This window comes from Acipenser ruthenus, chromosome 19 (genome assembly GCF_902713425.1).
Source record: "Acipenser ruthenus chromosome 19, fAciRut3.2 maternal haplotype, whole genome shotgun sequence".
Lineage (NCBI taxonomy): Eukaryota > Metazoa > Chordata > Actinopteri > Acipenseriformes > Acipenseridae > Acipenser > Acipenser ruthenus.
The window spans coordinates 30193205-30208169 of record NC_081207.1 but is presented as its reverse complement, the minus strand read 5'-3'; the positions used below and the strand labels follow the sequence as shown (position 1 = coordinate 30208169).

Below are 14965 nucleotides of genomic sequence, written 5' to 3'. Positions count from 1 at the left end.
ATTAGGTAATCATGGATGTTTAAAAGGGGATTTTTATTCAGCCTTCTACTGTTTACTGCATTAAAACAATAGTGTAGCATTTTGACAAAATTGAAAAAGACTTTGTCAAAACATTTCTCATTGAATTTATAAAGTTACTAATTCTAAATTCATATAGTTATGGGTGTTTTTTATTCTATTAGAAACAGCGATAAGAGTCCATTGTTTTAGTGAGATTTCTTTTCATGTACACTCTTTATACCTCTCTCGGGTTATGTAGAAGTCAGCTTTCATCCCAATCCTGCTCCAAGTTCACTGATCAGATAACCCTGCTTCCCGCTCCCACAGTCCCAGACAGTGTGCACGCTTTGGTACGTTCACCCCAGGGGTAATTCTCTTTCTGTAGCTACATTACATACGAGTTCATGAATTACCTTGGGTTGTGAAATAAATCAAACCATCTGTAATCTGCTTCTGCACTTGTAACTCCACCTGTAATCGTAATAATGCATCTGTAATAACAAATACTGTAGAGATTAAATACTGTAATTGTGGCACATTTGAGGTTCGTCATTGGCTTGCCAACAGTTATAAATTTGGTTTATGGCAGTGACATGCGAAGCCAAAAAGTAATGAAACGGTTGTCCAAATTGTATTGAATATCCCCTTGAGCATGCTCTGGTATGCCAGTGCTGTACTAATAGCATCTTTTAATGCTAGCGTTAAGACCAGCTTTACTGTCTACTGGTTGGCACAAGACTACCTATTTCTTGTTTCTTTTAAAGTAATTGTTTAAATTATTGATGCAATTGGAGGCGTGTCGAGTTTTTTTATTATAATTATTTCTGCATTAAACAAGAAGTTGCATCTGTTTGTATTACTTTTTTTCTTTTTATCTCCTTCTGCAGTTGCCTTAAGTTACAAAATATTACTTTTGCTACTTTTTTTTTTGTTATATCTAAAGTGTTTTTAAGTTTTTTGGTTTCACTTGTCTTAATAAACTTTTTATCAAACCAATACCTGGTATGTATTTGTTGTCTGATTTGGGGGGAAGGGCACAGTCCCCACCAGTCGAGTCCTGTCGCTGTCCCGGTGCTATTTTCTATAGGCAGCTCAGATCATCGTTCTGCCACTGGCACACACACACACACACACACACACTGGCACACACACACTGACACACACACACACTGACACACACACACACACACACGTAAAGTAAAGCATTCTGACAAGAGGGAGAAAGACACTTTTGTAGCAATACTTGTAGAAATGAGATCAATGCATAACCTATTATATGTATTACTAGAAGTTCAGTATACAAATAAAATGTGAATTTTATGTTTAAGAAAATCTATATTTTAGTGCCATTTAGAATATGGACTACACCATTGGTTCCCACCACTCCCAGGCAAGAACAGGACCATTGATTTAAAAAAAAAAGGGATAAACTTTAATGTGAAACAATGATGCTAATCTTGAAGATTACACAGGTATTTGACACGAACTGTAACTTAACTAGAACAAAAAGGGGTTTCACTTCTAACAGTGTGGAGAGATTTCCTGGAAATTTAAAATCTTGTTAATTCACTGAAGCGTGACAGTGTATAAATAACAAATTGCACCATATGATCCTAGTTATAATCCTTTATAATCCCAATTGAAGAAAAAAAAACACAGTCAACAATATAGGCAACACTGTAATGTAATGAAAGCTCATTATTCCATGCCATCATCTGTTTCAGGTCCAATTGTACATGCAAACCAAGGGAATTCACCAGGATTCAAATACAGTCTTGCCCCCACTTTGGCACTGTCTCTTATATTTTTAAAAGCCTCAAGGGGACACTGTTTATCCTACTGTAGTAACATTTGGACGATCAGTTGTACGTATCTTAACACGTAAGACAGACACAAGAAGTGCTTCATAACTATGCGTACTTGCATTGCAATTATGTGCTGGTTGAAATGATCTATAGCTATAGTATCTCGTGGAATCCAGCCCAGCGTCCTTTCTCCATAGACGGGCATTGTTTAAGGACACGCACGCTTCGCTTCAACTAGTTTCTTGAGTTCAGCTGGCACTAACAAAGAAAATGTGGCACCAACTCTGAAGCAATAAATAACGCAGCCCGGTTTGTGGGTTCTCAGCTTCTGATTTTAAAACAGGTTGTGTGAACTCTATGGAGTTCTAGAAGTTGCCCTACAAACACATATGCATTATTAAATAGATAGGACACTTAATACGGTGCAAGTGTGCACACAGTGACCCAAGGGGATGCATACTATAGAATATCTTTGCATGCACTCGCATCGTATACGGTAGCTGTTTGACCGGGAAGTGCTTGCGCTGTCCGAGGCGGAAGTTGAAGTATCAGCTGACGCTGGTGTTGCTAATGGAAGTTGTATGTTGTTGAATTACCGTAAAGAAACGAATAAGGAAATCCGTGGTACTAATAACAGTGAGTGATCGGTTAGACAGGAATTCACGTTAGAACCGCGTAGAAATACAGTCACTTTAGACAGCACCAGTATTTCTAATACTAGAAGAGATATACCTTTAGTTATATTTATTGGAAAGGGACTGAATGTGAATATATTTACAATACTGGAAACGGGTGTAGCATTAAGACATTATCACTGTAGCGCTGCAATTTGTGTCAAATAGAACACATTTAAACAAAATTGTGTAAGGTAAGGATACAAAAACCGAAGTCAGGGCAGACGTGTGTGATACAGAGAAGGAAACGCATACGGCAATATTATAAATACAGTCTTTGTCATATTATTATTATTGTTGTTGTTGTTTATCTGCCACCGCAATTTTAGAATCTTAAAAACAAGTTATTTTTAAATGTAATTTATGAACGTGTGTAGTAGTAGTATTCTAATTTAGGAAGCGGTAGTTTGTCGTTGTTTATTTCACGCACACACAGTACCACTCGTCTGGAATACACTGCACAATCTTACTAATAATATATAAGTTGTGGCTGGTGTCTGGCACGAAGTGGTTTTAATGAATGTGGTGTTCGTGGTGATAGTAGCGTGCAGGCTAGCCTACGTTGAAGCAGGGGCCGAGGCTCAGGGCTGTCAGTATTATTTAAACAGTATTATAAACCCCGTCCCGGCCCAGTCACACAGAACTCCGAATCTGCCACCTTTATTTTTGTACGGGCCAATGCTGGATCTGGAGGTCGTGCCTGAGAGATCGCTGGGAAATGAACAATGGGAATTTGCACTAGGTAATGTCAACACGCTGGCTGCTGCTTCTGTGTTACTGTCTGCATAACTTCTTCCTGGTAAAAAAAATAAATAAAGTGTTTAAGTGCTATTGTCCTCATTTGAGGACAGTCTACTACTTTTTGATTTTTTGGAGCCTTAACTGGCATCTTACAGTACCGGTTGTTTTAACAATATTATGATAACTTATGATTTTGTTAAAAGTCTAAATAACATATAAAACAGGCTGTGTTGTGATTGTTTCAAAGAAAAAACGAGAATGTGGAACTTAATGGTGTCATATACTGTACATAAATACAAACGTGAAGCAGATTTCACATGGACGTTTTTATTTGATATTTGATTTATACTTTGCATTTTACTTTTTTTATGGTTTTGTTTTGCGCCTAATCGTTTCAGAAACTTGGGGACAGATGTCTTGAATCGTACTGTATGAATTCTGTACTGTAATACTGGTGGAAGATAGACGTGGAATATCTTAATCTGAAGTTACTGTATTTAAGTTTATGTAATCAAATTACATTTACAAATACTGAATTTAGATTCCAAATCTAGTGATGCATTATTGAGTGCTTCTTAATATGCGATTGGTATAGGGTTAAAACTAAAAGACACAGGTACAACCAAATAAAGTGTACTAAAGAGTCTCTGAAAGCCTTTGCAAATTATGATTATGAACAACCACTTCTAAAGCAAACCAACTGGCTCTTTCTGATAGGGGTGGAGCTAAACTAATCATGATTGAGACAGAGTCTGGCTTTGTTACATAAGCCAAAAAACACTGCACTGCACAGGCAATATGTGCTAATACAGAGAAAACATCTACAGTCACTGGGAGCTGAATCAACTACATATTGTAATCATTAATTGTATCTAATCACCTAATACAACACCTACCGCTTCACTGAATCAACCACTTAATGAGATCAAAATGAAGGTGTACAACAAGCATGACTGTTGATGTTGCCAGGAAGAAGTAAGTGTGGTATTTACCATGAACAGACAGGGATTCCATGGAGGTGCACAAGCAGATCTATTTCTGCATGGCACTGTAGCCCATAATATCATGCTGGGGCATTGACCTGCAGGGTAGACTGCCATCCGAGTCACCAACACTGCTGGTGCTCCTTCCAAGTGTCCTGACCAGAGTCCACCTTGCCCTAGCCTCTCGGAGATCACCACCACTGAGAGTGCTGCAGCCACAGGCACTCGGTGGGTTTGGTGTAGCAGAGATGTGTCAGACTCTTCTGTAGCTGAAGGAACTGGCATCAGCTGTTTGCACTCTTATTGGGGTCTTGTTTTGTGTGTTTTATCTTTTGTAATCGGTCCTAAATTGAATTTGTTTTGCCTTGTTTTTAATTGCAACCATTCCCGTTGCTGTTGCAGGGATGCCATTGGCCCAGGCCATCGCTATTCTCCAGAAACACTGCCGCATCATCAGAAACGTGCAGGCTCTCTATAGTGAACAGGTGAGCGAGCATGTTTTATTGGTGCAGATTTCCGAGCACGGGCCGCAAATTTCACAAGATTAAAATACCATTTATAACCCTGTTTATTTTGAGTATGCATTGATCGAACAAAACTTCCAGTGAGATCCCAAGGCAGGTGGTGGCCAGCTTGTCATGTACAAAAACAGAAAGCTGGCTTCCTCCTTGGAAAGTAACTCCTACAGTGTCACTTTGTGTTGTGCCGCCACCACCACCCCATCTACGTGTTACAACATTGTGTTTACTAAGACAGGTGAGGCATGAGCTAAGGGGTCTACTATAAGACTCCCTTATGCCACTGTAGGTTACAGTATACCTGTGTTTTAATAAGTCATCTTTTTATTATAATTGAAGTACTGTACCACATTCTACTATATTTTGTGCATTTTCATAGATGTCAGCTGTCTTATTAAATGCCAGCTGTTGCCCGAGGACCCTGCCAGACTCCGTTTCTTATGTTCATTCTGGTAGCTTGTGTTTTACTGACTAGCAGTGCATGGCAGTGCTCATAATGACAGTGCAGTTGTGAGTAATTGTAGCATTAAGAGCACAGATTGTTATCGTCTTCCTGCTTGTGGTCTTTCTTGAAGAAAGCACTTCTATTCTCTATAATCTTTTAAATCTAGTAGGGCCGAATGGTGTGCTAACAACGACTTCTTCTCATTCCCAAACTTGTTTAAAATTACGAATTATGGTTCTGGGAATTATTTTAATCATACAGTAGTTATTTCACAGTAGGAGGCGTTTTTGTTTTGGATGACATCACTTTGTGCTATTAGGAAATTATCCACAATTTTAATTTTAATTTTACAACACATTTCTTTTTTTTTTTTAATACTGGTTCCACTGAAATTAAAAGAAACCGCCAGCGGCTACTTTGTGTACTTTCTTGTAATGTGTGTCTTCGGATCTCTGATTGACTCCTGCACTGCTGTCTCTCTCTCTTTGTGTTTGTAGACTCCTCTTTGCCATGACCTCATACTGAACTTGACTCAGGATGGAATCAAGCTGCTCTTTGATGCCTGCAATCAGCGACTGAAGGTAAACTTCTAATTGTCTACACTAATTCATTACACTTCTTAACCTTAGCCTTTGGAATGCAGTGAATATAAATCCAGTTATATGAACATACTTGCCAGCGGGATTAGGGTCAGTTCTTGTTTTTCAATTCCTTTTTAAAAACAATTCCGAATTCCAATTCCAAGTCCAATTCCCATTCCCTTATAATCAAGTTCAACACCTCACTGATCAAAATTGAAATTAGCAGTAGTCTGTTATTTAAATTGCCTTCAAATGAAAGCAGTTGAACAATCTCAACAGTTATTATGTCTAACATATCAAATCCCATTCCAATTCCTTCAAAGGAACTGAGATTGGGAATTGATCTTAAAAAGGAATTGAATTGAAAAACAGGAATTGACCCCGACCCTGCTCACCAGCCCTGGTAATGCATTCCGGTACTGCTGCCATTGAGCTTTGAACTGATTGTATCTGAACACAGACTGTGTTCCCTACATCTCTGATTTGTGCTATGTTAAGTCATTATAATAACTGTGGCTCTGATTGTATAATGTTTTATTAATGATTTTCTGTATGAAACTGTTAACCATGTTTTACTTGAAATCTAGGTAATTGAAGTTTATGACTTGAGCAAAGTGAAATTGAAATACTGGTGAGTATTATACTGTGTATTTAACCCTCATCCCTACTCGTGCAGTTATAAAGTGTTCTCTTTGATTGTGGATAGTGACATGCAGTAGTCCCGTGAATCTGCTGACACAGACTTGTTGTGCAGGTTGCTCAGCAGTTCATGACAAACTGATCAGGCACTGCTGGTGTTCTTTTATCTGCCTTCAGGTGGAGGGTTGAAGCTTTTTGTCAGCAGGTTAAATGTACTCCAGAAAATCTCATAATTCATTACACCAAGTGGGAGGTAGAGGGAAAAGCAGCCGAGCACACAGAGTCAGTGGACTAAAACCTGCATTGACAAAACCACAGCACATGCATGATAGCAAAATACACACTGGGTAGTATTATTTTGTGTTTTAGGTTTTTTTTAATTTTTAAACCGTTTGTGTGAATTCTATGGAGTTTGAGAATTTGCCCAGCCGCAAACATCTATGCATTGTAAAATAGATACATAGGAAACTTAACGTGGTACAATTACACCCAGTGACTGCAGGGGGATATTCTGTACTGCCTACAGTGTTAAAATCAACCAATTTCAGTATAGAATGGACTCTTTCACCAGTCAGCTGTGGACATGCATGAGTGACCTGTTTGCTGCTTCATAACATATTGAATTGACAGGCTTGTAGTGACGTCTTGGTTTTGTTTTCTCTCTCTATTTATTTTTTTTTTAAAGTGGAGTGCATTTTAACTCTCAGGCAATAGCTCCGACCATTGAGCAGATAGACCAGTCCTTTGGAGCCACGCACCCAGGAGGTAAGAAGGGGAACGGGTTCTGTCGCCTGTCGAGAAAAACACTGTCCTGTTCACACCAGTGTACTTGAGATTTGAATGTGGTGACGTGTAGATTTTCTGTGCACTCTGACCAGACCCAGCTGGCTGTTCATCAGGCTGCCCAAAAGCATGCTTTAGTAATGTATTGGAAAAAAAGAAACACACTATAATGACAAACTCACTGTACAACATAGCTTTATCACCTTGTTAGGACCCCCATCCCCCACATTATGAAGCCTAGCATGAACATTAGTATCCTCCTCCTTTCTTTTTCAGTGTACAATGCAGCTGAGCAGCTTTTTCACCTTAATTTCCGAGGTCTTTCTTTCTCCTTTCAACTGGACTCCTGGAACGAAGCTCCCAAGTATGAGGTCAGAACGCAGCCTGCATCTCTCTCTCTGGGATTGAGGGCTCTGCTTGTGCCTGTAGTGCGATCACATCACAGCACAGGCTGGCCAACTGTAATATTCCTCCATAGGAGACAACAGTAGCCAAACTTAATGGATGCATCGGTAAACTAATAATAACGACCGGGGGCAGCTGTAATTTTTCTGGAACAAGAAATCAGACAAATACATTACTTTATATAGTTGGTTACTAGTTTTATAAAATGTAAAAAAACTGTATTAAGACAATATTACTTGGAGCCTTTGGTCGTAATTGTTTCCAATGAATATCTTTTTGCTGTCTTTACATGTACACTTTGTGTGTGTGTGTCTGTGTGTAGAGAGAGTATATACATACACACACACATATCTAGCAATAGTTGTTTTGCTTTGACAGCCTAACTTTGCCCATGGCTTGGCCTCCCTGCAGATTCCTCACGGAGCCACTGTAAAACGCATGTACATCTACACTGGAAACAGTCTGCAGGATACCAAGTAAGGGACGCACGACTAGCCTGAGTGTTCATGCAAGATGTGGCTTATCTGGGCGGGCATGGTTCCTTGTTAAGAGTGTGCAGACAAGCTGTGCTTCTGATATCAGTGCTGCGCTTCATGTGAAATGGCAAACAAAGTTGGGTTTTCTGAGTGTAGCGTGCAGCGTGTGACCCCTCCAAAAATAACTAATTTAGCATTACAAACTACAGGATGAAATTACTGCTATACGTGTTTGTTATTTAATCTTTCAGACGATAAAAACATGCAAAATGAACCCACCATTATTGCATGGCTCTTCAGAATTTCCACCGGAAAACACAGACAAGTGACAGTTAACAATTGTCCCACTCTCCCTGACCTTTCTAGGGTCACTGGTGCTGCTTGTGTCATGCGAAATCTAAAAATGCATTGCATTACAGATATATACCAAAGCTAAGAGTATAGCTCAGACATTCAGACTCCTGATGTATTTTATTAAAATGCTTTTGCTTTGCTCTGATGCATATGTACTTTTTATTTGAGCATGCATGTTTGCTTCACATCGGTGAGAATTGTGCAGCTGCATTTTCTGAAATGATGTTGCTTTATCTATAATAATGTTAACGAGAAGGTAGTTTTTTTTATTCGGCGGGTGCGTATAAACTCCACTCTCTCATGGGCATGGGATTTGGAAAGAAATAAATCAAGTTCTTCCAGCTGTCCAGCAACTGGTGTTGAGATTTGAAAATAGCACTGCAGTTAACCTGTATGGAGTCAGAGGAATGGAAGAATGTGATGGTGATACAGTAATGAAGAATTGAAAACACTGCTGTCTGCAGCAGGCAGTGCTTTTGACCCTGCTGGTAACAGCACTTCCGCTCTGGGTGTGTGTTTGTTTGCATTGTGTTTCAGGGCTCCAGCGATGCCTCTTGCCTGCTTTCTGGGGAATGTGTTTGCCGAGTGCGTCGAAGTATTAAGAGACGGGACGGGACCCTTAGGTTTAAGACTCCGTCTCCTCACTGCAGGTATTGAAGTTCAAGTGTGAGCTTTCCAGTCCACATGCCTTTATTTTTTTGCACACCATCAGCTGATAAATATACTGCTTAGTCAGTAGATACAGTAAAAGTACTTCACTCCAAACTAATCCATAGATATGAAAATAGTGTATTAACAGGGTTCAAAGATGTTATATAAAGAAGTAGATAAAAAGCACATTAACTGGACACCTGCAGGGCTGGCCTCTGTCCTCTAGGGATCAGAAGCCGATGCCCACACTCGAGCTCCTGGGTGTAAAGAGGCAATTGGCTTGGTCGTGAGATCAGAGGACACCCACTGACCTTCAGAGCTCCTGTTGTGAGGATTGCTGTGGTGAGGGGACGGAATTGGACATTGTGGATTCGAAGCAAACGGGGGTGAAATGATGTGCTGAGTTGTTCTGCGAGTGTCTTGTGCTTGTGTGCTCTGCAGGCTGTGGTCCCGGTGTGATGGCAGATGCTAAGGTTCGAGTGCTGGAGCGCTGCATATACTTCGGAGACTCGTGTCAGGATGTTCTGAGCACTCTGGGGTCACCACACAAGGTCTTCTATAAATCCGAAGACAAGGTACGAGCAGCAATCGCATACAAAACACAAAGCACAGGAATAACCTGCTGAAGGTGCAATACCATATCATCTCTTTGGGGGGTTTCAACCAGTTACAGGGATAGAAATAAGACTCTTATAGCATAACAGTTTCACCCATTCCAGGTTTTATTGCGAGTTTGATTAGCTACAGAGTATAGATAACAAGCTCAGGTGGCAGTGGGAGTCTTCTTTCCATCCCTGAGTTATATTAACACATTTATTGTATAGTTCAGACGGAAGGTAATGCCAGTTCTTAGACACCTGACCCATCGGTCCTTGGTGTCACAGTTTAAGTTGATGTTCCTCATTTTTCCATCAAACAAAACAGCCAATCACTCAAGGTCTTATGTACCGCAAAGTAAATCATGTGACATTGCCAAGTGGTCCCTAATGGAATTGTGAAATCTCTTTTTCTCCTGCAGATGAAGATTCACTCTCCCTCCCCTCACAAGCAGGTTCCCTCCAAATGCAATGACTACTTCTTCAACTACTTCACGCTTGGAGTGGTAAGAGCTGCATTCTCGCTCTCCCCCCTTGAATCTGCTATCCGCTAATAATATTGTTGTGGTGTTGTGGTCACTGTATTGAGCGAATGTTAATACAACACTGCTGCTTCTTTTCATTCAGGATATACTGTTTGATGCCACTACTCATCTGGTGAAAAAGTTTGTGCTACACACGAATTTCCCTGGTCATTACAATTTTAATATGTAAGTATCGGCTCCCCTAAATACAGCGTACAAGTGCGAGAGTCTGCATGCAAATATATATTTCATATGAGTATTACTGAATATATATAGTGCAGCGTTTACAGATGACACAAATATATAGCAATATACATAATGTTCACCTTCCTGTTTTTTCTATTTTTCTAGTTATCATCGATGTGATTTCAAGATTCCACTTACAAATAAAAAAGGTGAGTTTAACAAAGAAGCAGCTGCCGTGTCACGCCCTGTTTAAATACAGTGAAGCTCTTAGTAATGTCATAAGAGTAAGACTGACGACCTTGGTTTAAAAGCAGGAGGAAGCAATAACCTGAATACATCCTGAGTCCAGGAAACCCCCTCGACGCCTCAGCCACGCACAACCTAGTGTTAGTAATGTTGCATCAGTGCAAGAAGAACCATGCCCATATCATAACACTAGCGGGAAGCAACTCAGAGTTGAACATTGCTAGCTAAATAGTTTTTAAAACTGCATAAAATCCAGGTTCAAACATTGCACTTGCTCAGGGTGTCTTTGCTGTACCCGGTAGAGCTCCTTGCAACACGTACTGTCTGGGATAATGATCAGGAACTGGTTATTGATTCTGGTCATACTTTCCGGGGTCTGCACAGCTGCATGCTCTACACAGTCATTTCCCATTATTGAGTTCATGAAAGAGTAATACTCCTAAACAGGCTTTTCATCTTTATGAGGGCTGTAAACTCGAGAAGATTTAAAATAGCTTTCTCTTACAGGGGTAATTGGCCCATCAGACGAGCAGACACTTGATGTGGCCTTCACTGCAGTGCAGTATTTCATGTTGCTTGTCGTGTTTTTGTGTGTGTTACAGGTGGTGCCGATTCTCACACAGAAGCAGGCACTTTGACAACATACAGCAAGGTAAGAGAGGCTGGAGTTCACCACTAGCAGGGTCGGGGTCAGTTCCTGTTTTTAGGTTCCAATTTCTTTTTAAAATCAATTCCCATTCCTTCAAAGGAATTGCAATTGGAATTGATTTTTTAGAGACGTAGTAATTGTTGTGATTGTTCAACTGCTTTCATTTGAAGCCAATTTAATTGACTAACAAGGACTTCAATTGAAGTCATTTGTTGCCACGGCGAGAAGCTCATTTTAACAGAATGCAGCTAATTGCAATTTTGATGAAAAGGGAATGGGAATTGGAATTAGTTTTAAAAATTGGATTTGAAAATTGACTCCAGTCCTGGACACTATGTATCGAGGTTTCATCAAACACGAGAGGGAATTTCTGTTGCCCATCACTAGTCTTATCAACAACAATTACGTAAAATATGCTTGGAGTTTTTTTTCACCCTGCATGTGTCTTTTTTTTAAATGTTGAATTTAAAAACAATGCCTCCATAATAGAAAAACACTGAAGAGAGTTGATTTAAATAAATACTTGTGAGTTTAAGTGCAGGAAAACAGACTTGCTGTCCTAAACTAGACAGTTGCGAAGCGTTTCATCCTCTTGTGTTGTGTTTCAGTGGGATTTGATTCAGGAGCATATTGGTCACCCAATGGAAAAGCCGGTTGTCCTGCACAGGTAACACCACTTGCTGAATATCACACTGTAGGCAAAACCTATTGAAGTGTCTTGAAATTGGGACAGGCAGGTTCCCTGTGTCTGTAATGAGTGCATAGACAATAAAATACAATACAGGAGATGTTTAGGGCACGAGGGAAAAGCTGATTCAAAACTGTAAATAAATAAATAAATAAATGGGAACGCCTATTGTTTGGGTGAGGTTTTGACTTTGTGGAAACCCTGTATATATGTGTGTTGAAATTATTAAAAACAACTGTGTTTGTTTATTGAGGTCATCTTCAGCAAACAACAGCAACCCATTTGGATCTACTTTTTGCTTTGGACTGCAAAGAATGATTTTCGAGGTAAGTTCATAGACTAAAACCGAGAGCTAGCTGAGAAAGATATGCCCAGTAAACCAGCTACATTTATTTCAGTCCTGAACAAATACAGGAATCCATGAAGGTATGTTTTGAAAGAGGAAATAGTGTTATGATCATTAGTAAAATGTGAATGTAAAGGCCAGCAAAGGGTTAAAAAGAGTGTTGAAACATACAGATTAACTTGGACGAGACCATCTCTGATAGCCAGTCTGTAACCTTGTTAACACAAGACCCTGCCCCGCCCCCTCCCTCTCCCTCCCCTCTCCCCCTTCCCTGTATGTCTCTTCTAGGTGATGCAGAACAACCACATAGCCTCAGTAACCCTGTACGGCAGTCATTCTCGAGCAGCTGAAGCACCTGCCCTGTGAGCGCCCGCTCTCCGTTCCTCCAACCACAACACTACAGATCTAGTACAGTACAGTGTGCCTTGATTTGCTGCCACTATCATACAAGAAAAGCATGGTATGGTTTCTTTTACTCCTCACTGCCCCTCCCCTGTCCTGAGACTGGCGAGAGTGCGCAGTGGAGTATCACAGAGCTGCTCTCGCAGGGAGGAGTCCCAGTGGATGGTCTATGAAGCCGTGTGTGTGTGTGTTATTCTAGTCCTTCTGTGTCTGTCTCTCCGTTACATTCATCCGATCGCACACAAACATAGCTACAAGCACAAAGCTCACGAGCACCGACCTGAGCCAAGGGGGTTGGTAAATATTATATATATATACACACAAACACTTTTAAATGTGTGTTTGGTCTCGTAGTGGTGTGTACACTTCCGTTTTGCACTTTGCTTTTGCCCAGTGCAGTCAACTGAGTGCATCAAGTCTAAACTGTAGTATGTTAAAAGAAAAAAAAACAAAACTTTTGGTTTTAACATTTGCACTAAATACACCTTAATTACCTGATAATTGTCTTTTATCCACTGAGGAATATTTGTGTCATGGGTGAGAGTGAGTGAGGGGGTGCAACAGTTTTGTAATTTTAATAATCTGCACGCAGCTGACAAAATAGAATGTTCTTTAGTTTTTTTGTTCTCAATGTCCATCCATCCTTGTGCACTAAAAACACAATTCCTATTCTTCAGGTTTGATCAGCCATGCCCAGTGTGTATGTTAGGATTCTTTAGAATGCCAACATTTTAGTCAGAGAGCGTCTTGTATTTTTAATCTATACTTATCGTGGAAACTGCACACCCCAATGTGAGTGAAAAGAGTCTGTCTTAAACCTCTTGTAAAAAGAAAGCTGCAATTCTCCAGGCCGTGGAACTCCTGGCGTGTTGCAGTATTCTGCTTCCCCCTCCCCCCCTTACATCCATCCACCCCATCCCACCCACCCCTATAGGGGTCAACCTGGTACGTGGGCTATCTTTTAATATTGCTTCATGCTTTAAAAAAAAATAATAATAATAATAATATTAATAATGCCCTGTTTTAAAAAGTACATTTAAAAAATGTAGTGACTTTAACTTGTAATACATGACTAGACACCAATGTTTGTGTTTTCAATGTGTGTATAGATTTGTAAATACAGCATTTTTTGGTAATTTTAAATAATTGTACAGCATAAGCCTGCATTGCTTCATTAAGTCAGAAATATATATTGTAACATTGCAAATCTGGACCAGTAACGGGATACAGTATGTGGATGTGCGTTAATGGTATGTATTTACATTTAGTCTTCCCTTTTACTGTGACATTCTAGACTGTTTTAACTATCCCTACATGTACAGTATGATAGAAGCTTACCTTTCTTCCATTCTTAGCTGTTAATCGAGGCTCTTACTAAACACGTGCTACTTCTCTGTATCGATTGCTTGCTGAAGATACTTTGTGCCTCTTAATGTCCTGCATAGCCTGTCTGAAACTGTGTAATGAAATGAAATTCATTATGAGCATGTATTTTGAAATGTTAACACGTCAGGCAGTCAGTAATGGTTTGTGTGCTCAAAGAAAAGGACTCTTTTAATAGATAAACTGCTGAAAAGGTATGGATTACATGTCCAGTGTAGAAGCCTGAACCCCATAGTCTCTTAATTTTAAAATTGTTTTGAATTCGTGGTCAAGGGGTGGGTAGCAAACGTCCAAGCATTCAGGTATGGTTGATTACCAACGAACTGCTTTGACAATGGAAATAACGGACTGTAATACAAATCTCTAAACTGGAATACAGTTGCTATTAATATGATCGAAGCAACATTCATATAAATACTATTTTCAAATGTTTTTCAAATCCACCATTTTTTTGGGGATGCATTTTTTTTTTTTTTTTTTTAATGGCCATTGCTTGTTGAAATTGTGAGCTGATGCATACAGTAGAAATGTGGTGTTTGAAAATGATATTTTTAAATCTCTGTCCGTAGAATAACCTACAAGTCTTTTCCGCTGTGACATTTAAATAAACATATCCAAATGATCCTCCACATGGATCTTTTGAAAATGCCATTGTTAAGCTGAGTTAACACAAAGACACTTTGTGGCTTGGAACTTACGGCACACTGGGCGAGACTTGGGGTTTGATACAGCGAAGTTGCCTCAAACCAGGTCTCCTGGAAGCCACTGTTCCTGAACAAGTGGCTTCATGTTCCCTCAGCTTTAGCATCTCAAAAGACGGCAATAAACGCAGCAGGTCCAAATTCAAATCCAAACATATGCAAATTTGCAGAGTAATTTATTGACTTTTC

General features: G+C 39.8%; 1 protein-coding gene across 3 annotated transcripts; it reads left to right on the top strand.

The window, feature by feature from the left end:
- Nucleotides 1–2292: 2292 nt before the first annotated feature.
- On the top strand, nt 2293–13740 carry LOC117424257 (phagosome assembly factor 1-like). 3 transcript variants are annotated; one of them, XM_034040459.3, is made up of 16 exons: nt 2293–3221; nt 4606–4688; nt 5664–5747; nt 6335–6378; nt 7072–7151; nt 7446–7540; nt 7953–8050; nt 8942–9054; nt 9497–9630; nt 10074–10157; nt 10279–10361; nt 10527–10570; nt 11210–11259; nt 11865–11923; nt 12209–12270; nt 12579–13740. In XM_034040459.3, exons 1-16 carry the CDS (start codon nt 2996–2998, stop codon nt 12638–12640), a joined length of 1401 nt encoding a protein of 466 aa, XP_033896350.1. In that variant the 5' UTR covers nt 2293–2995; the 3' UTR covers nt 12641–13740. The 3 variants fall into 3 exon arrangements, with proteins under 3 accessions (XP_033896350.1, XP_033896349.1, XP_033896351.1); XM_034040458.3 differs by having other exon boundaries at nt 2294–3221; nt 12198–12270; XM_034040460.3 differs by having other exon boundaries at nt 2295–3221; nt 7986–8050; nt 12198–12270.
- Nucleotides 13741–14965: the final 1225 nt, after the last annotated feature.